The 26678-nt window shown below is 42.7% G+C and overlaps 1 protein-coding gene across 2 annotated transcripts in view; it reads left to right on the top strand.

Annotated features, from left to right (window-relative positions):
* ark2ca (arkadia (RNF111) C-terminal like ring finger ubiquitin ligase 2Ca) overlaps positions 1-26678 on the top strand; it is a 45553-nt gene that overhangs the window by 5197 nt on the left and 13678 nt on the right. For both annotated transcript variants that reach the window (XR_009446496.1, XM_048538546.2), the window contains exons 2-5: positions 3818-4118; positions 18853-18978; positions 19324-19450; positions 20663-20767. Coding sequence is in view for 1 of the 2 variants with exons in the window: in XM_048538546.2 (XP_048394503.1) it covers positions 3818-4118; positions 18853-18978; positions 19324-19450; positions 20663-20767 (659 nt within the window). In the remaining variant the exon portion in view is untranslated. The remainder of the gene's footprint in view (positions 1-3817; positions 4119-18852; positions 18979-19323; positions 19451-20662; positions 20768-26678) is intronic.

Here is a 26678-nt window from a genome sequence, read left to right as displayed (position 1 = left end):
ACATCAATGTTTTTTCCCAAAGTGAGTTGTAGGGAGAATCCTCCATGGCTTCTATTTGTTTGCTGCCAAACTTCTCTGGGGTCCTTTGCCTGCTTGTCTCTGGTGCCTTCTGAATTCATACTGGAGCATCCTTATCCTTCGGATTGTACAATGCCTTTCCAACATCTCACTGTAGCATGGTCTCCTAGCAGGATGGCAAAGCAGGTAACTACAGTGTGTTGGTGGTGGGACATTCTTTGGTGGCCCTTCTGGAAGAGGGAACTGATGACTGCAGTTTCCTCTTCTACCAGTGTTAGTACCTGTGTTGAAATCTCTGTGATTGGGGAGCTGTACCAATTCCACAAACTGTAGGTTGAGTGTGCTCATTCATCTCTAATGAAGGGTTTGGTCTATTTTTGCAACTCTCACAACCTAACAAGCTACACTGATTTTGACAATGTAAAGTTGTCTCTGGACTGCAGGAGGTCTGAAAGGGTCTCACCACCCCTTACCCCCCCTCATAATTGTTTGAGGGTTGGTATAAGCCATTTACAATTGAGACTTTGCTTTCTTCTGGGACCTGAATGCATGAACTTCACGTGGGCATTCATGTTGCTTTGTATAATGTCAATGTGCACAAGGAAAGCCTTCAACACCAGGTCATACATTGCTGAATCCTCAGACATTCCTTGTACAGTCAATATATCATTAGCTGGGTGTGATAAAGGACACACAACACTAAACTGTTTAAGAGCAGAGGAATGTGGCCTAAATGTGTATAGGGCATTGAAGGTGGCAGATAGGTTGAAAGTGTATTTAATAAAGCATGCAATATCCTAGGGCAGAATCTTATTGGGACCTGAATGGAGTAGGCTTTGCCAGAAATGGAGAAGAATTATGCGAGAAGTTTGCTCAGGCCTATCTTGATGTCAGAAACAGCTTTCTGCATCCTTTAACTAAGTTCTGGGTGTCAAGGCAAGATTCTTGTTAGGCAGCATTAAGTTGCCTATTAAGGGGAGATCATTGGTTGTTAGTGACTTTATTGACTGCAGACGCTGCATCATTAATATGCACTTTTCTGTTGCAACATGCTGAGAATTATCAGCCTGGAAAACAGAACAGGAGCCTGGCAACTTCAGCTCAGTGCTTGCTCCCAAAGAGCCTTCATATTGGACACCAGGCATCAGCCTCTCAGGACACGCTTCATGGGCACCAGCCACGTGCTACGCTTGTGCACAGTTATTGGCATCTGCTATGTGCCAGCCTCTAAGAACGCTTATGGCACATCTCTGACCCATGTATTTTTGCTACTTGCTATTGTTGAAAGCTCTCTGGGCCTTGCAGAGAGAAAGTCTCATGAAAATTGACAGCCAAAGTAATGTAAAATTCAATCCCTCATCTTTATTAAAGAGGACCATAGAATAAAGAGGTTATGTTAAAACTTGTATAAATTGCTGGTATTTTATCACTCACTTTCAAAATATAAAAATTGTTTGTAAAGCACCTCATTCAGAACAGGAATATTTTGTCTAGTTCTGTGTGATACTTTTTGCAAGGAATTTTATATTTGAAAGTGAGTGCCATTGACTTGGATTTATTACCCATCCCTTGAGTTGAATGACTTTACTAAAAGTCACTAGTAAATTAGAGGGATTTCTCCAACAATACAGGTTTCCAATGAATTCACATCTCTACTACCTGCCATGGGGAGCCATGATGTGGAGGTGCCTGCGCTGGACTGGGCTGGACAAGGTCAGAAATCCCACAACACCAGGTTATAGCCCAACAGGTTTATTTGAAATCACAACCTTTCGGAGCTTCACTTCTCCTTCAGGTGTTTGTGAGAGAGGTGGAATTAGACATAGAATTTATATGTAAAAGTTCAGCGGGTCACACCACTGATGATGATGTATTAAACAAACCTACGATGTTGTTAAATCTTTAATCGGTTAGAAGGTTTTAATTGATTAATACATATGTGTAAATCCCTGAATTCCTTTCACCCATGTTCTCACTAGCATTAGCCTGAGACTTTGCATTACTAGCTTAATGACATTACCACAACAGCAGTATCTCACCATGGAGGCACTGGAGAGGGTGCAGAAAGGAATTAGGAGAATGGATAAGGACTTTCATAGGAAGACAGACTGGAAAAGTTAGGAGTGTTCTCAGTAGTAAAGGGACACCTGAGAAGAGATTTGACAGAAAGACTCAACACTGTGAGGGGCCTGGACAGAGTAACTGTTCTTATCAGCTGGCCAAGATACTTTAAATGTCTTTCTCAGGGCGTTGTTCAACATGGAGAGTCTGTCTAAGCCTTTAAAAGGAGCTAATCATACTTTCTATAGAGGATGAGATAAGAAGTACTTACATGTTATGTATGAACAGAAAAGACCTGAAAAACACTTGCAGTTCAAATTTTGCTGCAACAGTACCTCTTTAATCCACCCACCCATTTTACCAACTTCCCCACACAGAATCCAACTGCCCATCTTCTGCCGAAGGTGCTCCCCCCACCGCCCCACCCCCACATTCATGCTGTGTTTCTCTTCCTCCCATGCTGGTTCCAATCCCACAGTGAATCCCTTGAGCCAAGTCATTCCAATCCTTCCCATGCCATTCTCTCATGCCATACCTTTCCCTTCTGTCTATCCTTTTCCAGTTCCCATTCCACAATTCCCATGCTTTCAACCATCTCCCTCTTCAACTATCCCCAACCCTGGCACTAAACACCTTGTGCTGGCGCCTGCCTCTGCTGGTTTCTCACCCTACCCCATTTATTCTACCAAATGACTTTGTAATAATTCCTATTAAATTCATATAGTTGAAAGCAAGTTAGAGATTTTAAAGTTATCATCCTTGTTTTCAATTCCCTCCTTGCCCCTTTCTACCTCTATAATCTCCCCACCTCCACAATCCTCTGAAGTATCTGTGCTCCTTGACAGGTCTCCATGCATCTCCAATTCTAACTGCTTCACTATTGACATCAGCAGCCTAGGTCCTAAGCTGTCCCTTCCTATACTTGATTCCTGGAGTTGATTTAGCTCCGTTGGCTGGATGGTTAGTTTACAAGGTAGTGGTGGGATGTTATCCTCACACTTGGGTTCAATCCTGCACCTGTTAGAGTTACCGTGAAGGCCTCACCTGAAGTGTGGTAGCCTTAGGGTGAATCACCACCAGTCATGTCTCTCTAATGATAAGAGCAGCCCTATGGTCTAGTAAAACTATGGTGACTCCTACACTTTCCTCCTTTCAGACACTAATCAAAACCAACATCTATTACCAAAGTTTTGATCAGCTGACCTAATATTTCCTTTTCTGGCCTGGTGTCACCCTTCATTTTATACATAAATATAGGCACCATAGAAATATAAATTGTTGTTGTTGATTGGGAGAAGGAGCACTGAGGTTTTCATGTTGCTTTGCTGCCTTTGCAATCTTCAGGTGATTTTTGTGCCCTACTCTGTACTCCACATTCCCATCTCCAGTCCTGGAGCTGTTTTAATACAGTCATGTTTTCTTTATGCGTAGATACAGAAACACAACAAATTACCAAAAGGTTACTTTAATAATTGAGGTTTTCAGGTGGTAACATTGGAATTTGGAACCTGCCACAATGAATTCCGATCCAGACGAGGATTGTTGCTGAAACTTCCCCTATGATATTGAATTTCTCCTAGGTTTTCCCAATCTTCAAACTTTGTGGAACAGTCAGGTGGATGAAGGAAACAACAATTTTAACTATTTTTGCCTCTCTCTGATGTCCCACAGATCTTCCAGGTGAATGAGTCAGCCCAGAATCGTAACGCCACAATAATGGTACTTCTTAATTCTACAGGTGCCCCTTTCCCAAGGTCACAGCAGTCACACGTCACATCTTGCAGGCAACTTCACCTCTCTCCACAATCCGAGTTCCCTCTGTCTCACTCTGTCCAGTCTCAGCCAGGTCTGGGCAGTCAACTGACTCCATCCCACCAGCACGCCACGACTGCAGTGCCGGTACACCAGCCTTTGACTCCTTTACCAAGCCCACAGTTCCAGGACGTTCCGACCTTTTTACCTCAGTCGTTACACCAGCAATATCTCTTACACCAGCAGCTGCTTGAAGCCCAGCGCCGAAGGCTGTTGCCGTTCCCCAGGTAGGTGAAAGCGATTGATAAGCAATGATATTGTATGTTGAAGTATTCATACTGTAGTAGGTTCATGTGCAGAATGTTGCACTCCCATGGCTGTGGTCCAGTAATAAGGTGTACAGACCAGTTCCATTCAAGCCAGGTTTGGCCCACAGCTTGTGTGTTACTGAGCTGATCTTATCATGTTAGAAGTGTATAACATTATGAAAGGTGTGGACAGGGTGAATAGAGAGCAGCCGGTCTGCTTAGCTGAAGGGTCAATGACAATAGACAATAGGTGCTGGAGTAGGCCATTCAATGCCTAGTAGCAGCACCATTCATAGAACATAGAACATAGAACATTACAGCACAGTACAGGCCCTTCGGCCCTCAATGTTGTGCCGACCTGTCATACCGATCTGAAGCCCATCTAACCTACACTATTCCATGTATGTCCATATGCTTATCCAATGACGACTTAAATGTACCTAAAGTTGGCGAATCTACTACCGGTGCAGGCAAAGCGTTCCATTCCCTCACTACTCTCTGAGTAAAGAAACTACCTCTAACATCTGTCCTATATCTTTCACCCCTCAATTTAAAGCTATGCCCCCTCATGCTTGCCGTCACCATCCTAGGAAAAAGGCTCTCCCTATCCACCCTATCTAACCCTCTGATTATTTTATATGTTTCAATTAAGTCACCTCTCAACCTTCCTCTCTCTAACGAAAACAGCCTCAAGTCCCTCAGCCTTTCCTCGTAAGACCTTCCCTCCATACCAGGCAACATCCTAGTAAATCTCCTCTGCACCCTTTCCAAAACTTCCACATCCTTCTTATAATGCGGTGACCAGAACTGTACACAATACTCCCAAGTGTGGCCGCACCAGAGTTTAGTACAGCTGCAGCATAACCTCTTGGTTCCGGAACTCGATCCCTCTATTAATAAAAGCTAAAACACTGTACGCCTTCTTAACAGCCCTGTCAACCTGGGTGGCAACTTTCAAGGATCTGTGTACATGGACACCGAGATCTCTCTACTCATCTACACTACTAAGAATCTTACCATTAGCACTGTACTTTGCCTTCTGGTTACTCCTACCAAAGTGCATCACCTCACACTTGTCTGCATTAAACTCCATTTGCCACCTCTCAGCCCAGCTCTGCAGCTTATCTATGTCTCTCTGCAACTTACAGCATCCTTCGTCACTATACACAACTCCACCGACCTGAGTGTTGTCTGCAAATTTACTAACCCATCCTTCTACGCCCTCATCCAGGTCATTTATAAAAATGACAAACAGCAGTGGACCCAACACCGACCCTTGCGGTACACCACTAGTAACTGGTCTCCAGGATGAACATTTCCCATCAACTACCACCCTCTGTCTTTCAGCAAGCCAATTTCCGATCCAAACTGCTATATCTCCCACAATCCCATTTCTCCACATTTTGTACAATAGCCTATTGTGGGGAACGTTATCGAACACCTTGCTGAAATCCATATACACCACATCAACCGGTTTACTCTCATCTACCTGTTTGGTCACCTTCTCAAAGAACTCAATAAGGTTTGTGAGGCACGACCTTCCCTTCACAAAACCGTGCTGACTATCCCGAATCAATTTATTCTTTTCTAGATGATTATAAATCCTATCCCTTATAACCTTTTCCAACACTTTACCAACAACTGAGGTAAGGCTCACTGGTTTATAATTACCAGGGTTGTCTCTACTCCCCTTCTTGAACAGGGGAACCACATTTGCTATCCTCCAGTCATCTGGCACTATTCCTGTAGACAAAGATGAGTTAAAGATCAATGCCAAAGGCTCGGCAATCTCCTCCCTGGCTTCCCAGAGGATCCTAGGATAATTTCCATCTGGCCCAGGGGACTTATCTATCTTCACCCTCTGTAGGATTTCTAATACCTCTTCCTTGTGAAACTCAATCCCACCTAGTCGAGTAGCCTGTATCTTAGTATTCTCCTCGACAACATTGTCGTTTTCTAGAGTGAATACTGTTGAAAAATATTCATTTAGTGCTTCCCCTATCTTCTCTGACTCCACACACAACTTCCCACTACTATCCTTCATTGGCCCTAATCTTACTTTCGTCATTCTTTTATTCCTTAAATACCTATAGAAAGCCTTAGGGTTTACCCTGATCCTATCCGCCAACAACTTCTCATGTCTCCTCCTGGCTGATCGCGGCTGATCATTCAGAGACTTGGCCTCCACTGCCTTCTGGGGCAGAGCAATCCATACATCCACCACTCTCTGGGTGAAGAAGTTTTTTCTCAACTCTGTTCTAAATGGCCTACCCTAAAGAGTTTAGCAGGGATTTAAGGAAAAACCTTTGCACCCAGAGGGTGGTGGGGTTCTGGAATAGCTGCGGCAGAAATCCTCTCAACTTTTAAAAAATACTTGGATTAGCACTTGAAATGTCATAACATTTAAGGCCATGGGCCTAATGTGGAAAATGGAACGAGTATAGGTAATAGTACATGTTTGGTGCAGACTTGATGGGTTGAAAGGCCTCTTCTGTACTGTATGATTCTATGAACAACAGTGTAGCTGCCTCAGCTGGTGGACAGTAAGTGCTACACACATCAATGTTTCCCATTTGAAATCTCCTTCTTGAATCATCTGCAGCTATACGCTTGGGTGAAATTATGCTTGAAGAATTCTTATTTGAGGTACCAGAGGGCACAAAACCATGAGTAATAGGAACAAGGGTAGGCCGTTTGGTCCTTTGAGCTACTCAGTAAGATCATGGCTGATCTAACATTCCTGTCCTTTCCTAGAACGTTTGATCTCCTACTGATCAAGAATCTATCTACCTCAGCCTTAAATATACACAAGGACTTTGCCCGTTCTGTGAGGCAGGGAGTTTCAAAGACTCTCAACCCTCCGAGAGAGGAAATTCCTCCTCATCCCAATCTGATATTGGTGTCCCTTTGTTCTGCGACTATGCCCTCTGGTTCTAGACTCTCCTATGAGGGGAAACATTCTCTCAGCATTTACCCTGTCAAGCCCCTTAAAAATCCTATAAGTTTCATCTCTCATTCTTCAGTAGATTCCCAACCTGTTTAGCCTTTGTGCAGAGGACAGTCTCTCCATACTGAGTATCATCATCGTGAAGCGTCTCTGATCTATCACTAATGAAATGATATCTTTCCTTAAATAAGGGGAACAAAACTACTCACTCTCACCAACACCTTGTCCAGCCGCAGTAAGACTTCCTACTCTTATGCCCCAAACCCTTTGAAATAAGGGTCAATATTCCATTGGCCTTCCTGATAACCTGCTGCACCAGTGTGCTAGCTTTCTGTGTTTCATACGCAAGTACAGCCAAGTCCCTTTGCATTATTGTAGTTTGTTATAACCTAGAGGTTATTTGATTTGTAAAGATTGCATTGTACTTTAAGTAACCAGTTAGCGCTGCTGGTTGCTGTAAGAACATAGAAAATAGAACAGTACAGCACAGCACAGACCCTCCAGCCCACAATGTTGTGCTGAACTTTTACCCTAGTCCTAAGATCTATCTAACCTCCACCCCTACCTTATACTATCAACCATATGCCAAACTAATAGCCGCTTAAATGCACCTAATGAGGCTGACTTCACTACCCTCTCTGGCAATGCATTCCATGTCCCTACCACTCTCTGAGTAAAGAACCTACCTCTGACGTCTCCCCTGTATCTACCTCCACTCACTTTAAAACTATGCCCCCTCTAGCAGCTACCTCCACCCTAGAAAAAAGTTTCTGGCTCTTTAAGTGTGGGTATAGGTGAATACTGGGCATCTGTGAGCAAGGTGAGCAAGGTAAGATTCTTTTATCTTTCTGAGTGTAAAGGGGCAGAGATGGTGGCAGTTAGGGCAATGGTATGGTTCTCCTGCCAGAAGTGGGAGATCACAGAGCAATCTAGTGACCCTGACGACTCTGTCTGCAGGAAGTGTTGTTCAGTTGCAGCAGCAGTTGAACACACTGAGGACCATACAGGGGGCAGAGTGTGTGATAGACAGTAGTTACAGGGAGGTGGTCGCACCACAGGTTCAGCAGGCAGATGGGTGACCACCCAGGAGATGCAGACAGGTAGTGCAGGAGTCTCCTGTGGCTATTCCCCTCTCTAACAGGCATACTGTTTTGGATACTGTTGAGGAGGACAGCCTTTCAGGGGAGTATAAAGGCAGCAATCAGGCCTTTGGCAGCACGACTGGCTCTGCTGTGGAGCAGGGTCGGGCAAGATCTAAGCGAGCGATAGTGGTCAGAGACTGGCTTGTTTGGGACACATACAGGTGTTTCAGTGGCTGCATCTGAGACTCCAGGATGGTGTATTGCTGCCCTGGTCCCAGGGTTAAGGACTTCTCTGAGTGGTTGCATGAAATTCTTATGGGGTAGGGTGGGAGTGCAGCCAGAGGTCGTCGTGGATTGTAGTACCAACGACGTAGGTACAGAGAGGGATAAGGTCCATGACTAGTGGTGTTCCGTGGGGATCTGGGATCCATACTGGGACTTCTGCTGTTTGTGACATATGCAAGTTACTCGGATGAAAATGTAGATAGGTAGATTAGTAAGTTTGCAGAAGATATAAAGATCAGTTGGAGTTGTGGATAGTGTAGAAGGTTGTCAAAGTATACAGTGGGATATGGATCAATTGCAGATATGGGCGGAGAAATGGCAGATGGAATTTAATCCATGATTGGAGGAGTAATAAACAGTGAAGAAGGTTATCTCTGAATACAACGGGACCTTGATCAGATGGGCCAATAGGCCAAGGAGTGCCAGGTGGAGTTTAATTTAGATAAATGTGAGGTGTTGCATTTTTGGAAAAGCAAATCAGGGCAGGACTTATACACCTAATGGTAAGGTCCTAGGGAGTGTTGCTCAACAGAGACCTTAGGTTGCAGGTTTATAGTTCCTTGAAAGAAGAGTCACAGGTAGACAGGATAATGAAGAAGGCGTTTGGTATGCTTGCCTTTATTGGTCAGTGCATTGAGTATAGGAGCTAAGAGGTCATGTTGTGACTGTACAGGACATTGGTTAGGCCACTTCTGGAATACTGCGTGCAATTCTGGACTCCCTGCTTGAGGGAAAGAGTAAAAAGGGATCTAAGTGGCAACTGATCTAAGTGGCGAGGCTGGTACAATTATAACATTTAAAAGGCATCTGGATGCCTTTTACTGCGTATAGAACTGCGTACACCACATTACCAAAAGGATGTGGATGCTTTGGAGAGGGTGCAGATGAGGTTCACCAGGATGTTGCCTGGTATGGAGGGTGCTAGCTATGAAGAGAGGTTGAGTAGATTAGGATTATTTACATTAGAAAGATGGAGATTGAAGGGGGACCTGATTGAGGTCTACAAAATCATGAGGGGCATAGACAGGGTGGATAGCAAGAAGCTTTTTCCCAGAGTGGGGGACTCAATTACTAGGGGTCAAGGTGAGAGGGGAAAAGTTTAAGGAAGATATGTGTGGAAAGTTCTTTACTTAGAGGGTGGTGGATGTGTGGAACATGTTGCCAGTGGAGGTGGTAGAGGCGGACACAATAGCTTCATTTAAGATGTATCTATACAGATACATGAATGGGCAGGGAGCAGAGGGATATGGATTGTTGGAAAATAGGTGACAGGTTTAGATAGAGGATCTGGATCAGCGCAGGCTTGGAGTGCCGAAGGACCTGTTATTGTGCTGTAATTTGCTTTGTTCTTTGTTCTTTGGTTACATGAATTGGAAAGGTTTGGATGGATATGGGCCAAATTCTTGCAAATGGCACTAGATTAACTTAGGATATCTGGTCAGCATGGATGAGTTGGGCCGAAGGGTCTGTTTCCATGCTGTACAGCTCTATGGCTCTATCACTTTAAGTGTGAGGTGCTGTACTTTAGGAGATCAAATGTTAAGGAAAAATATACAGTTAATGACAGGGCCCTGAACAGTATTGATGTACAGAAGGATCTTGGGGTTCAAGTCCATAGCTTCCTGAAAGTTGCCATGCAAGTAGATAGGGTGATAAGGAAGGCGTATGATGCTTGCCTTTATTGGTTGGGGAATTGAATACAAGAGTCAAGATTTCATGTTGCAGCTTTACCGAAGTTTGGTTAGGCTTCACTTAGAATATTGTGTTCAATTCTGGTCACCACATTACAGGAAGGATGTGGAGCATTTGGAGAGAGTGCAGTAAAGGATGCTGCCTGGAATAGAGCTTATGAAGTATCAGAGGCTAGAAAAACTCGGGTTGTTTTCTTTGGAGAGATGCGGAGGCTGAGGGGACACTTGATAAAAGTCTAGAAAATTATAAGATGCATAGGTAGGGTCGACAGAATCTTTTTCTCAGAATTGAAATACTGGAGGTGAGAGGGATTTCAGGTGAGAGGCAAACGTTTAAAGGAGTTGTGAGGTGCACTATTTTTACACAGTGGTAGGAGTGTAGAACACGGTGCCAGCGGTGTTGGTGGTGGAGGCAAATATAATTGGGCTGCTAAGGAGCTCTCAGTTAAGCACATGAAAATACAAGGAATGGAGGGATATGGGCCAAAAGCAGGCAGAAAGGATTAGTTTAGTTTGGTGTCAGGTTTGGCACAATATTGTGGGCCAAAGGGCCTGTTCCTGTGCTGTGCAGTTCTATATTCTATTGCCGCTTTCTGTAGTTTTTCTCCATTTAAATAGTATTTTTTTTGTTCTACCTTCCAAAATGAACAGCTTTGTATTTTCCTACATTATACTCACCACTTTTTGCTCACTTATATTATATCAGTGTCTTGCTGTAAAAAGCTTACATCCTCTCACAACCTAGCTTTCCATCTAATTTAGTTTTATCTGCAAATTTAGGTATAATATATTCACTTCCTTCCTCCAAGTCATTCTGTATATTATAAACAGTTGCGGTCCTAAAACTAATTCCTGTGGAACCCCACAGGTCACAATATAGCTTGCGAATATAGTGCTTCCAATACCATGGGCTGTTATCTAGTGACTTTACCTGTTGTGAGGAACCTTGTTGAATGCCTCTGGGAGTCCAAATACAACACATCTACTTGTTCCCCTCCATCCACTTTTGTTGTAACTTCTTCAAAAAACTCTCATAAATTAATTAGACATGACTTTTCTTTCCTATAGCCATGCTACCTCTGCTTGATTAGATTATTGTTTTCAAAATGTCCTGCTGTATTCTCCTTAATAATTGATTATAGTACTTTTCCACCAGTAGATGTTAAATTAATCAATCCATTTTTTGCCTCCCTTGTCTTTGAATAGGGTGTCATGATGTCAGTTTTCCAATCCTCTGGTATTTCTCCAAATCCAAGGACTTTTTCAAAAATTACAACCAATGCCATCCACTATCTCTGTTGCTCCCTCTTTCAGGATCCTCAGGTACAAGCTATCAGGGCCAAGGGATCTATCTACCTTTAGCCCCAATAGTTTGTCTAATAATAGTTTTTTTGGCGATGGTAATGATACTTAATTTGTCCCTGTTTTTTTAACCTTAATGGGATGTTTGAAGTATCTTCCACAGTAAAACCTGATGTAAAATATTGGTTTAACTTCTCTGCCATTTCCTTGTTCCTCAAAACTGTCTCCCCAGATTCATTTTCTAAGGGGTTAATGTTCACTTTGACCTCTGTCTTCTGTTTTATATATTTAAAGAAGCTCTTTTTGTCAGTTTTTATATTCCTCAATTGTTTGCCCTTGCAGTTTATTTTCTCTGTCTTTATTATATTTTTAGTCCTTCTTTGCTGGATTCTGAATATATGTCAGCCTTTGTACTTAGACTTAGTACTCTCTTTAACTCTCTTGGTTCAGCTTGGTTGGTTTATCCCATCTTAGAATCTTTCACCCGTACTGGGATGTATTTTTGCTGCACGCCATAAATTACCTCCTTAAAATGTCTACATTGCTTGCTTCCTGTCATTCCTGATCATCTATCAATCCAGTTCACTTTAGCCAGCTTTGTCCTCATTACATGGTCATTCCCTTTATTTAAGTAAAACACAGTTATTTTCGACCCAAGTTTCTCACTCTTGAACTGAGTATTGAAGTATACCATTTTATGATCATTACTTCCCAGGGGATTTTTTACTCTAAAGTCATTTATTAAATCTACATTGTTACCCATTACCTGATCCAGGACAGCCTGTTCCCTGGTTGTCTCCATAACACGCTGCTCTTGGAAACTATCCCTAATGGACTCAATGAATTTGTTGTTGCATCTGCCATTTCCAATTTGATTACCCCAATCAACATTAAGATTAAAGTCACTCATAACCATTCCTTTTACATGCTCCTATTATTTCAGTGCTGGGACCCATCATATTCACAATATATATTAATGACTTGGATGAGGAAACAAATGGAACCGGGCCAAGGGTTAGACCTGTTGGTAGGAACGCATTTTGGCGGCAGTGATCATAACTCTGCTTCTTTCACGATAGTCATGGATAAGGATAGGTACATATAGCAGGGTAAAGTTTACAATTGGGGGAAGGGAAATTGAAATTCAGTTAGGCAAGAACTGGGTAACATAAATTGGGAACAGATGCTGTCAGGGAAGAGCACCACAGAAAGGTGGAGATTGTTTAAGGAATACATACTGCATGTGCTCAATATGTTTGTCCCTAGCAGGCAGGGAAGATGCGCTCGAGTGAGAGAGCCATGGTTCTCGAGAGAGGTTGAACGATTGGTTAATAGGAAGAAGGAGGCTTATGTAAGGTTTCGGAAAAGAGGAATGGAAAAAGCTCTAGAGGGATACAAATTGGCCAGGAAAGAGCTGAAGAAAGGGCTTAGGAGAGCTATGAGGGGGCATGAGAAAAACTTGGATAGGACCAAGGAAAACTCCAAGGCTTTTTACACGTATGTGCAGAACAGGAGAACGACCAGAGAAAGGATAGGGCCGATCAAGGATTGTAAAGGGAATTTGTTCACAGAGCCTAAATAGAGGTCCTTAATAAATACTTTTCTTCAGTATTCACAACTGAGAGGGACCAAGTTGTAGAGGAGGACAGTGTGAAACAGGCTGGTAGGCTAGAGGAGGTTGATGTTAGTAAAGAAGATGCGCTAGGAATTCTGAGGAAGTTGAAGTTAGATAAGTCCCCCGGGCTTGATGGGATTTACCCAAGGATTCTATGAGCAGTGAGGGATGAGATCGCAGGGTCTTTGGCGATGATCTTTTCATCCTCACTGTCCACGGGCATAGTGCTGAAAGATTGGAAAGAGGCAAATGTCATACCTTGTTCAAAAAAGGGGACAGGGATAACTTCATAAATGAGGCCAGTTAGTCTTATGTCAGAGGTGGACAAATTACTGGAAAGGGCTCTGAGAGACAGCATTTATAATCACCTGGTAAGGCACAGTTTGATTTGTGATAGTCAGCATGGATTTGTAACTGGTAGATCATGCCTCAGAAACCCTACTGAATTCTTTGAAGTGGTGACCGAACATGTGGATGAAGGTGGAGCAGTGGATGTGGTATACATGGATTTAAGTAAGGCGTTTGATAAGGTTCCCCATGGTAGGCTCATGCAGAAAGTAAGGAGGCATGGGATGGGGGAAATGTGGCAGATCTGATTCAGAATTGGCCAAACCTTCAAAAACAAACGGTGATAGTGGATGGAAAATATTCAACATGGGGCTCAGTTACGAGTGGTTTACCACAAGGATCTGTTCTGGGTCCTCTCCTATTTGTGATTTTTGTAAATGATTTGAATTAAGGAGTGGAAGGGTGGGTTAGCAAGTTCGTGAATGATACGAAGGTGAGTCACGTTGTGGACAGTGCAAAAGGCTGTTCGAGTTTAAGTGGCAGATGGAGCTTAACCCTGAAAAGTGTGAGGTGATTCATTTTGGAAGGACAAACTTGAAAGCAGAATACAGGGTTAACGGAAAGATTCTTGGCAGTGTGGAGGAACAGAGGCATCTTGGGGTTCATGTCCACAGTTCCCTGAAAGCTGCCACCCAGGTGGATAGAGTTGTTAAGAAGGCGTATGGTGTGTTAGCTTTCATTATTAGAGGGATTGAGTTCAAGAGCCGTGAAGTTATGCTCCAGCTATACAAAAGCCTGGTTCAGCCATATCTGGAGTATTGTGTCCAGTTCTGGTCACCTCATTACACAAAAGATGTGGAAGCATTGGAAAAGGTGCAGAGGAGATTTGTCAGGATGTTGCCTGGAATGGAGGGAAGGTCTTACGAGGAAAGGTTGAGAGAGTTACGGCTTTTCTCTTTAGAACGACAAAGGATGAGAGGTGTACTAAATGATCAGAGGTATAGATAGAGTAGAGAGCCAGAGACTTTTTCCTAGGGTGGAGGTAGCTTTTACGAGGGGACATAGCTTTAAGTGAAAGGAGGTAGATATCGGGGAGATGTCAGAGGTAGGTTCTTTACTCAGAGAGTGGTAGGGGCATGGAATGCATTGCCAGAGAGTGTAATAGATCGGCCTCATTAAGGGCATTTAAGCAGCTATTAAATAAGCATATAGATGATAGTTTAAGGTAGCGGAAGTTAGGGAAGTTAGATAGACCTTCGGTTTAGGGTAAAATTTCGGCGCAACATCATGGGCCGAAGGGCCTGTACTGTGCTGTACTGTTCTATTTTCTATGTAACGTCTCAAAGTTTGCATATGATACTAAGTTGGGTGGGAGGGTGAACTGTGACGAGGATGCAAAGATTTTTTCAGCATGATCTCAACAGTTTGGGTGAGTGGGCAAATCAATGGCAGATGCCGTTTAATTTGGATAAATGTGAGGTTATTCACTTCGGAAGCAAAAACAGGAAGGCAGATTACTACCTGAATGGCTATAAATTGGGAGAGGGGAGTGTGCAGCAGGACCTGGGTGTCCTTGTGCATCAGTCACGGAAGGTAAGCATGCAGGTGCAGCAGATGGTAAAGAAGGCAAATGGTATGTTTGTCTTCATTGCGAGAGGTTTCAAGCACAGGAGCAGGGATGTGTTGTTGCAGTTATACAGGGCCTTGGTGAGGCCATACCTGGAATGTTGTCTGCAGGTTTGGTCTCCTTTTCTGAGGAAGGATGCTCTTGCTCTTAGGGGAGTGCGCTGAAGGTTTACCAGGCTGATTCCGGGGATGGCGGGAGAGATGTATGAGGATAGATTGACGAGGTTAAGATTATTTTCGCTGGAGTTCAGATGAATGTGGGGGTGATCTCATAAAGACATATAAAATTCTAACAGGACTAAACAGCGTAGATTCAGGGAGGAAGTTCCCAATGGTGGGTGTCCAGAACCAGGGGTTACTGTCAGAGGATTCGGGGTAGACAATTTAGGACGGAGATGAGGAGACGTTTCTTCACCCAAAGAGCAGTGAGCCTGTGAAATTCATTACCACAGGAAATAGTTGATGCTAAAATTTTGAATGTGTTCAAGAGGAACTTAAATATATTCAACATATAGCACTTGGGGTGAATGGGATCAAAGGTTATGGGGAGAAAGCAGGATTAGGCTATTGAGTTGGATGATCAGCCATGATAGTGATGAATGGTGGAGCAGGCTTGAAGAACTGAATGGCCTCCTCAATCTTCTATCTTCTATGTTTCTATGTTGATATGTAGCCTTTCCCACAGAATGGCTGCTATTTAGTGCTCTGTACTCCTGCAATAACTTCCTTCCCTTGCTGTTTGTTATCTCCCCACATTATCTGATCTAGACCATCTCTCACAACTGTCCTCAATTCATTTTTTTATTATCAGCGCTACCGCACTATCTTTTCTATCCCTTCTGTTGTTCCGCAAGGTCAAATATTCACCAAAGTTAAGCCCCCCGTTTTGATCTCCTTAATACCATGCTTCTGTAGTGGCTATGAGATCATGCTCATTTACCTCAATTTGTTTGTCTACCTTATTTTGAATGCTCTGTGCATTAAACTACTACATCTTTATGTTTGTTCTATTAGTGAGCTTGACTACATTTTTACAGGGCAGTCAGCACCTATGGGAGATGTTAGACTCATTTTCAATATCTTTGTTATTCAGGGTGGGAGGATTAAACAATAGTTGAGATTGAGATTGGAGCCATTAGTCAGGGGACCACAGTACCAATTACAAAGAATTTTGTGTTTAACTGATACAAAGAACCAAAATGTGGAAAATGATATAAAATAATTGCACAATGCAAGAGAACCTGCTCCTCTGAGACCAATAAATGGTGTGAAAAACAGAAATAGAACATTATTTAAATGGCGGTATATCGAGAAATGTGGACGTGCAAAGGGATCTGGGTATCCTTGTATCAGTCAGTGAAAGTAGACTAGCAGGTGCAGCAAGTAATTAGGAAGGCAAATGGTATTGTCTTCGTTGCAAGAGGATTTAAGCTCAGAAGTAGGGATATCTTACTGCAAATATGCAGACTATACCTGGAATATTGTGTACAGTTTTGGTACCCCAGCCTAAGAAAGGCTATATTAGTCATAGGGGGAGTGCATTGGAGGTTTGCTAGGCTGATAACGGGATGGCAGGTTTGTTTTGAGAAAAATTGGTTCAACTGGACCTATATTCACTAGAATTTAAAAGCATGAGAAGGGATCTGATTGAAACATGTTTCCCTTAGTGGGCAAGTTTGGAACAAGGAGTCACAGCCTCAGAATACAGTGTAGGCTCTTCAGGACTGAGATGGGGCAATATTTCTTCACTGAAAGGGTGGTCAACCTGTAGAACTTTGAAAAGGTGAAAATGCAATGGAATTTAATTTTAAATTATATTGAAAAACACCAGAAATTGTAAGTTTAGCAAACTGACTGTGTTTTTGATTTATTTATTCCCGGTATGTTGGCATCCATTTATTAATAATGGGCCATGCCCAAAATGCTCATCAAAAGTATAATTTTAATCCATGAAATGAAGATGGTAGGGAATGGAATTTTAGATGAACAAATTTAGTCTTCCACAATGCAAATTTAGATTTTTTGATTTTATAAAGCATCAACAGAAACACTCTTTTGACTCTTCAATCATACTGGTCACAGTCCATTGAGTAATTTGTGTCTTTAATGTTTTCTTATTGATTATTTGTTGAGTCTTATGCCTGCATGTGAGAAAATGGAAGACTTCAATATTGTACTCCCTTCATTCGATGTCAGACTCAGAATTCCTCGATCATGTTCATAGATAGAATGCAGAATAAATTCTACAACCTACATGCTGTCAATTAATCTTAAAGCATTGTTTCCAAGAACCACATTTAACTCACAACTGATGTTATATTGAGAAAAAATGGAAACCGAGAAAATAGGAACAGAAGTAGTCCATACAACCCATCAAACCTGTTGAGCTATTTGGTATCATCATGGTTGATTCTGTATCTCAATGCCATATTCCTGTTCTCTCCCCATACTCTTTGATACTTTCAGTCTTGAGAATTCTATTTATTTCTTTCTTAAACATATTTAGCAACTTGGCCTCCACAGCCCTTTGTGGTAGAGAATTCCACAGGTTTGTCACCTTCTGAGAGAAGAAATTTCTCCTCTTCTCTGACCTAAATGTCTGATTGCCTATTATAAGAGTGTGGCCTGTTATTGTAGCCCCAGTTCAGGCCAGGGAAAACATCATCGCTGCATCTGATCTGTCCAGCCTGTCAGAACTTTACACATTTCAATGAGATTCCCTCTCATCATTCTAAATTCATGTAAATAAAGGCCCAGACAACCTAATCTTTTCTTGTTGGATAAACCTGTCATCTCAAGGATCAGTCTGTTGACTACGTAAGTATTGGCTAGTGTTGAATTCTAGTATTGAATCTTTCTGTGTTGATCTTGGCAGCGTGGAGGAACAGAGGGATCTTGGTGTGCAGATACATAGATCCCTTAAAATGGCCACCCAAGTGGACAGGGTTGTTAAGAAAGCATATGGTGTTTTGGCTTTCATTAACAGGGGGATTGAGTTTAAGAGTCGTGAGATCTTGTTGCAGCTCTATAAAACTTTGGTTAGACCGCACTTGGAATACTGCGTCCAGTTCTGGGCGCCCTATTATAGGAAAGATGTGGATGCTTTGGAGAGGGTTCAGAGGAGGTTTACCAGGATGCTGCCTGGACTGGAGGGCTTATCTTATGAAGAGAGGTTGACTGAGCTCGGTCTCTTTTCATTGGAGAAAAGGAGGAGGAGAGGGGACCTAATTGAGGTATACAAGATAATGAGAGGCATAGATAGAGTCGATAGCCAGAGACTATTTCCCAGGGCAGAAATGGCTAGCACGAGGGGTCATAGTTTTAAGCTGGTTGGTGGAAAGTATAGAGGGGATGTCAGAGGCAGGTTCTTTACGCAGAGAGTTGTGAGAGCATGGAATGCGTTGCCAGCAGCAGTTGTGGAAGCAAGGTCATTGGGGTCATTTAAGAGACTGCTGGACATGCATATGGTCACAGAAATTTGAGGGTGCATCCATGAGGATCAATGGTCGGCACAACATTGTGGGCTGAAGGGCCTGTTCTGTGCTGTACTGTTCTATGTTCTATGTTCTATGTTCTATGTTCTAAAATCTGGGTTAAAACTGCTCAAATACTGTTTAGGCACAGAAGTTTCAGAGAAAAGAATTATATTCGTTAGTTTGGGTTTTCAACTGACCAAAGTTCCAGAGATAAAATATTAGGTTTTCTAAATGTCTAATGCCACTCAACCCCTTATAGGTACTTGAATATTTTTTGATATGATTCATTTTTGGGTAGATGTCAATGGGTTGAGCTAATAGAAAATGGAGTTAGATTTGCCTGCATGATTCTCGTCTGCCCTTGATGTAACTTCCTCTAGTGTTGTTGTGTTACTTTGTAGACGGACACAGGAAAGGGCTCCTCCATACCCCCACCGTCTCCGAGCAGGTTTTGATTTCAGCAACCACCTCCATCCTGGTTCAGCAGTGGGAACACAGCCCAGGTACCTGACTGAAGGCACTGACTGGTAAGTCCCAGGGATGCTTCACAGGTCATACTGATTTGATGATGTGAGGGCGAGACTGAAGGCATTAGTAGATCTTGTGCTTTTCTGTCCTCTGATCCAAGATAAAATTTTGTGAAGGTTGATGAATGGAACTTGCACCATTCATACATAAATGCTAATTGTTTGATATCCAAGTTTATATTCTTTATGATTCAGTGTACATGATGTATTCACAGCAGGAAGTTTACATCCTGATGTTTCCCTAGCCAAGAGTATGCTTCAGAGTTGACAAAATCTTAAGAAACACAATATTTACATCTTTGCAGCTACTGATTTTCTCTTGATGCCTATTTGTTATTTTTGAAGGGATATCAGTGTAGAGGCTGGTTTGCCCCATACTCAGTACCAGGCCCTCCCAGTACATCGTTTACATCATTACCTAACAACAACCAGGATACATCATTTCTCTCGGAGTATGTCTTCAGCGTCTGTGGTAAGGATGTATTTTGCTCTGTTTTGGCTTATGTTCAATGTTGGCTACTCTTCCATTATTGCTGTCATAGATATTTTCCTCAACAACCTATTCAGAAATTTTATTAAATACCTCTGGAGCAGGTGGTACTTGAACCCAGGCCTCCTGACCTAGAAGTAGGGGGCCGTACCACTGCATCACATGGGTCCCTAAGGCTTGTTGTATGCCTGTCAGGAGAAACGTCAGTAGGTGCATTCCCCTTACATCATGGCAACATATTTCAATGCAATGCCATGTGGCTGATCATGAAGCTGCAAGCAAATGTTAAACATGGATTTACAATAAAAGTGCCGTTTCAACTTTTGCCACTCCCTGATGCCTTAACAAGTTGGTAGCGCCAGTTTGTAAGATCTACAGGTCACATGTTTAGTTTCTAGTCCAGGTTGAGACTGACTGTCTTGGGTAATGTGGCATCAGGGGGTTACACAAAGGAGAGATGCTGACAGTGGTATATTGAACATGTTTCTTGATAAGGAAAATCCAGGCTGGGGACACAGGTTCAAATACTACCATGGTTAATGAAATTCATAAAACATAGAACTGACAGCTAATCTCAGTAATGGTGATAACGAAACTATCATTAATTGGTGGAAAAATCTGCAGCCTTTATCCACTTCAGCTTGCAATTGACACTTGACCCACAGCAAAGTGACTGACGCTTATTGTGCTCTGCTATGGCCTCGCATGCAACTTAGTTCAAAGGTATCTAGGCTTAGGCAATAAATGCTCACTTGCCAGTGATGTCTATTTCCCATGAAAAGGAATAAAGAATAATACCCTTTGTTTGGAAATCCACAGTTGGAGACAATGATTGAGTCAGGTTTCCTGTTGCTATTTTGGACCTTGCTAGTAATGTGTGTTAGTCAATTTGTGGACCAGATTGAGCTCAGCTGCAATACCTACCCACCTCTGCCTTTGGTAAAAATATTGCTGTTTAGACTCACATCTAAAGACTGGACTACAGAATCAAACACTCTACAAGCAGTTGCCAATTGTTGGAGATAGGAGTGGGTGTGAAATTTGGCAAATAAGATAAAATTCTCGAACGACTGCCTGTGCTGAGAATAGCTACCTCAGTTCAGATCACAAATTAAATATGGGATCTTTCTGGTGTCTAAAGCTCAGTAGGTGGTTATTTATCCATCCTTAATCATAAAAATCTGTGTTTTTCAGATTATTCCTGATTTGAGGAATTACCCTTATTCACATCTTCACCTACTGGCTCTGCAAGGGTTAAATGGGGGTCGGCAGAGCCCCGCCATTAGGGAAAGTTATGAGGTGCGTCATGTTATGTTCAAGAATACTCACAAATTTGCTTATTTGTTGTCTTTGAAATTTTACGTCATATGTGACCAATTTAGGTTTGCACAAGATTTCCACTCCTGGTATGCATACCTTGCCTATAAGAGACTTAAGCTTTAAGGAGTATATAGTGTGAATACAATATTGTCACTCTGCCTGCCAGTTGGTCTGTAATGGGTTTGAAATTTCTCTAACAGAGATCAGTTGCTTTACTGTAATGTCTACTTTATAACTTTCATGTGTTTTAATGTTTTAAACAATATAACACTCTGAATCCTTGTTGAGTGATTGATGTGTAGATCCTTATCATTATTGTGAAATAATGAAAATCTTTGCAAAGTATCATGTTGCTGAGACCTATTGTGCTTAACCAGCCAGCAAGCAAGTTAGTCTACAGGTCAAACACAGGGTCACCAGACCCGAAATGTTAACTCTGTTTTCTCCTTCACAGATGCTGCCAGACCTGCTGAGCTTTTCCAGCAACTTTGTTTTTGTTCCTGATTTACAGCTTCCACAGTTATTTCAGTTTTTACATGGTCAACAGTCTTAAGTTGTGCTAAAATGCATGAGACAACTTTTGATATGATTGTTTACATTATCAAAGAGTGTTGAAAACACATCAAACTGGCAAGCAGACAAATCCCTATCAGGATGCCACTTTAACTCACTTGAGAAATGTAAGTAACCAGGGAGTTCCCTAGATCAATAGCAAGCAAGATTAGACTTAAGGTATTCCATCAAAATGGCCACAAAGTTCCTTAGTTTTAATTGAAAACAGCAGACCTCCTAACAGAATTTAAAACAATTAGCAGTTTTCAGAACTGTGGTTTCAAGATTCAGGTGCATTTGATGTAGAAAAGTAAGCCATTATGGTTTGCTTAATGCAGTGCACCATAAAAGCTTTACAATTGTGGCCCTGTTTTGGTGCTTGAAAGTTGCTGATATCCCACAACTGTGAAAGCGGGTGAGGAAGGAAGTTGGTTGAGAGAGCAAGGGGAGGAAATGCCTGTGAATGTGAATGGGTAAGAGAATGATTGTATGTGGGGAAGGAGATGCCTCTGGGCTCAAAAATATACCTGTGGAGAGGAGCAAATGCCTGTTATGGGGGTTGATGAGCAGGGGAGGTGGGTGCTGGGCCAGGGAGATGCCTAGTGAGGGAGAAGCTGCATGTTGAGGGGGCATGTCATGGGTGAGAGGTAAGATGTTTCTGGCTTGGGTGAGACATGATGGGGGAGCTCTGAAGGGGAGGAAAATGCCTGTAGAAGGAGTAGAGAATGGTGGGATATTAAGGGACTTGTGGGAATGGCAGGAGGAAGGCATATTTCATCCACAGGGTTGGTGTACAAGAGCAGATAGTTAGGCCTCACCGTCTGTTAAAAGAAGAACCAAGCAGTTTATGAGGGCCTTCTAGCTGTTAGAACTAGATTGGAACTCCCTGGTAGCCTTTGCTACATTGCACCTTGCAGCCCCAAAGATTTGGCCCATGTCTGCAGAAATAGGAATACATGGTGAGGCCAATGAAAATAAAACCTCCAGCATGTAATAGTTTTCCAATTCCACATACACCATCTGTAGTGTTGGAAGGCATGTATGATCAATATGCCTGGAAACTGCTGGATCAATAATTTCCAGAGCTCCCTGCAATGCCCTGACTTACCGCTGTCACAATCCATGGAATCAGTGGGGCATCAGACAACAGAACAAGCTCAGAAATATCACCTGCCATTTCGATTCATGACTTAGCATCAAAATGCGTTGAGTGTTTTGATGAAATCGGCAGTTTCAAGGAAGCTGCAACATGGTATTTGAAGAATGTAAACCTATCCATGGACTCACCACATAAATGCAGGTTCCACTTCAAGGACAATTTGAGGAATAGGCTAAATATGAGCAAGATGGATTCATCAAAAGAGTACAGGTGTACACAGACTGGTGTAGCTCAATACTACACATAAAAAGGATGGATCTCTGAAAGTATGTATCAAATCTCAATGCCTAAACACAGTTTGAAATGGCACCCTCACAAAATACCCACTTTAGAAGAAACTAAATCTGAGATTTGCATGTGCAAAGTGCCTCCTAACATTTGATGCCAAGCATGGTCACTGGTCAAAACATCTTCAGAAGTCCCAAGAGCTCACTACTCAGTAGGCCATTTTGATGACACTGTTTTTCTTGATTGCCATTTGGGCTGTATGTTCTTTCAAGGTCACTTAGACCTCATTATGTCACTGCACCAGAATAATTCTGTGTTGCCAGTGGCATTGTTGGGGGGTGAAGAACAAGGCAAGATCACAAACTGCATGCAATGAAGGATTGGAGTTCAAAATTTGGATTACATCAACGTGTCAGTGATCAACTTCATTTATTCCAGGGTGGGCATTTGTCCTGATCAAAGAAAATAGAGGAGACCAAACAACCATCTGTAGGAAGAAAGCAGAGTTAATATTTTGAGTGTGGTGCTGGGTTTTGATGAAGAGTCGCTGGACTCGAAATGTTAACCTTGCTTTCCTCCTACAGATGCTTCCAGAGCTACTGAGTTTCAGCAGCAATTCCTGTTTTTGTCCCAAGTGCGAGAGGTCCATCCTTTAACCAAAACAGAAAGAACAAATTGTTTACGAAGAAGTTATGAAGGAGAAAATACAATGGACCAACAGGAGGTTAACATCTTGATAGAATTAGAAAAATTCAGCATGTGAGGTCAAAATCAGGGTGTAAAACCAAAACCGCTCCTGCCCCTTCACCACCTCCCTGCTTACTTTCCAAAGGCCTAAACAGTCTTTCTAGGTGGAGCAGAATTTCACCTGTACATTCACCAATCCTGTGTATTGTATTCACTGCACCCAATGTGACCTAACTCTACAGTGGAGAAACCAAACACAGGCTGGGTGACAGTTTTGCAGAACACCTCTGCTCTGTGTGCCATCAGGACCCTGACCTTCCTGTAGCCGGTCATTTTAACACAACATCCTGCTTGCACGCCCATGTGTCTGTTCTCGGCATGCTGCAGTGTTCCATTGACTCAGCGCAAACCGGAGGAACAACATCTTATCTTCAGGCTAGGCAGCTTACACCCTTCTGAACTCAATGTTGAGTTCAACACCTTTAAATTGCAAACCATTTCTTCCCTTTTTTTTAGCCTGTTATCATATCCTCCCCTCACCCCATCCCTTTTACTGCCCTTTCAAATCTGGCAGGAGACACACCACATTCTGCTATTCTCACATTCTGATCACTTAATCTGTACTATCAACATCCTTTCTTCTCCAGCACGCTACACCCACCAGTGCCACCCCCAAACCCCCACACGCAAACCATCACATAAACGTTGTCCCCTCTGCATGTCACTTCAACTCTGAAGAAAAGGCATCTAGACTCAAAACATTAGCTTGCTCTCTCTTCATGGATGCTGTCTGAGCTGCTGTGATCTCCAGCATTTATTGTTTTCAGACTAAATTTTTCACTGTTGACAGCCATGGTTATCAAATGCTCTAAATATGGTAGTGGATCCCAAGAAAAGAAATTCATGGAATGTCTAGAACTCACTAGGGAACAGGATTTGATGATGTACAATGAGACAGACTTGATTAGGAACCCAAAGCAGAAGGAGCTCCTAGGTGGCCCATGACCATAACACGATAGAATTCACCTTGCAGTTAGAGAGGGAAAGATTGATTCATTTGTGACAATTATACAACTGAGTAAAGGTAACTTCAAAGATGTTAGGGAGAAGCTGGCCAGAGTTGATTGGAAGGGGAGCCCAGCAGGGAAGATTAGATTAGATTCCCTACAGTGTGGAAACAGGCCCTTCGGCTCAACAAGTCCACACCACCCTTTGGAGCATCCCACCCAGACCCATCCCCTGAAAACCCACACACCCCTGAACACTATGGGCAATTTAGCATGGCCAATCCACCTAGCCTGCACATCTTTGGGCTGTGGGACGAAACAGGAGCACCCGGAGGAAACCCACGCAGACACGGGGAGAATGTGCAAACTCCACACGGACAGTTACCCGAGGCTGGAATCGAACCTGGGTCCCTGGTGCTGTGAGGCTGCAGTGCTAACCACTGAGCCACCATGCCGCCCAAAGTGCAGTAATGGCAGGAGTTTCTGGGGGTAATTTTGGAGGCGCAGCAGAAATTCATCCTAAGAAAGAACAGACGTACAAAAGGGAGGATGAGGCAACCAGGACTGACTAGGGGAGTGAGGGACAGCATAAAAACAAAAGAAAAAGAATACAATGTAGTAAAGATTAGTGGGAAACCAGAAGATTGGGAAGCCTGTCAAAAACCAGCAGAAGACAAGGAAAAAACAATAAAGGTGGGGAGGAGATGAAACATGAGGTAAGCTAGCTAGTAACATAAAGAAGGTTGCAAGAGTTTTTTTTAGAAATGTGAAAGGTAAAAGATCGGAATGAGTGGACATTACACTGCTGGAAAATGAAGCAGGAGAGGTAGTATTGGGGAACAAAGAAATGGTGGAGGAACTGAATTGGTACCTTGTATCAGTTTTCATAATGGAAGACATCAGGAGCATACCAGAACTTCAAGAGAGTCTGGGCAGAGGTGCATGTGGTGGTCATCACTGAGAGGAAGGTACTGGGAATCTGAAAAGTCTAGTGGTGGATTTATCGACTGAACCAGATGGACTGTACCCTAGGGTTTAAAGGAGATAGTTGAGGAGATTAGAGTGGCATTAGTGGTAATCTTTCAGGCTCATAGAGAACTGGAAAATGGCCAATGCAACACCTTATTTAACCAGGGAGTGAGGCAGACGACTTGAAATTATAAGCTAGTTAGGCTGGCCTCGGTAACTGGTAAGATTTTAAGAGACCATTATTAAGGATGAGACAGTGGAGTACTTGGAAGTGCGTGGTATACTAGGGCTATAAGTATGGCTTCATCAAGAGGACAGATCTGTTAGAATTCTTTGAGGAGGTAATGAGTAAGTTAGATAAAGGAGATCCAGTGGACTCGATCTATTTGGTTTTCCAGAAGGCCTTTGATAAGATGCCCTAAAGATGTCTGGTCAATAAGATAAGAGCCTATGGTGTTAGGGGCAATGTACTGGCATGAAAAGAGGATTACCTGGATAGAGACCCAGATAGAGTAGACTTGGAGAAGATTTTCCCTTTGGTAGGAGAGACTAGGATCAGAGGGCACAGCGTCAGAGTGATGGGATGACTCTTTAGAACTGAAATGACAAAGAATTTTAACAGCCAGGTGGTGGTGAATCTGTGGAACTCGTTTTTGCAGAAGGCTGTGGAGGCCAAGTCATTGAGTGTCATTATGACAGACAGGTTGTTAATTAATAAGTGGATCAAGGGTTACATGGTAAAGACAGGAGAATGAGGTTGAGAAATATGCCAGCCACGGTCAAACAGTGGTGCAAACTCAATGACCCAAATTGTCCCTCTATATTTTGTGGTATTATTGTCACATGTGTCACCCTGGATATGTCGAGCTTTGAATATGTATGGACACAGGTAATCAAACTGATGAGGAGGCAATAGCCTAGTGGTATTGTTCCTAGGTTATTAATCCAGAGGCCCAGGTAATTTTCTGAGTTCAAATCCTGCCATGGCAGATGATGGAATTTGAATTCAGGAAAAGAATCTGTAATTAACTGTCCAATGATGATCATGAATCCATTGTTGATTGTCAGGAAAATCCATCTGGTTCACTAATGTCCTTTCGGGAAGGAAACTGCCATCTTTACCTGGTCTGGCCTACATGTGACTCCAGACCCATAGCAATGCAGTTGACTCTGAACTGCCCTCTAGGCAATTTGGGATTGGCAATGAATGCTGTCTTCACCTATCATACTATCATCCTGTCAATAAATTAGTTGAAAGAAATTCTTCAAAAAGTGCTCCAAGAGCATG

The sequence above is a fragment of the Stegostoma tigrinum genome, chromosome 1 (genome assembly GCF_030684315.1).
Source record: "Stegostoma tigrinum isolate sSteTig4 chromosome 1, sSteTig4.hap1, whole genome shotgun sequence".
Classification (NCBI taxonomy): Eukaryota; Metazoa; Chordata; class Chondrichthyes; order Orectolobiformes; family Stegostomatidae; genus Stegostoma; species Stegostoma tigrinum.
This window is presented reverse-complemented; position numbering and strand designations above follow the sequence as displayed.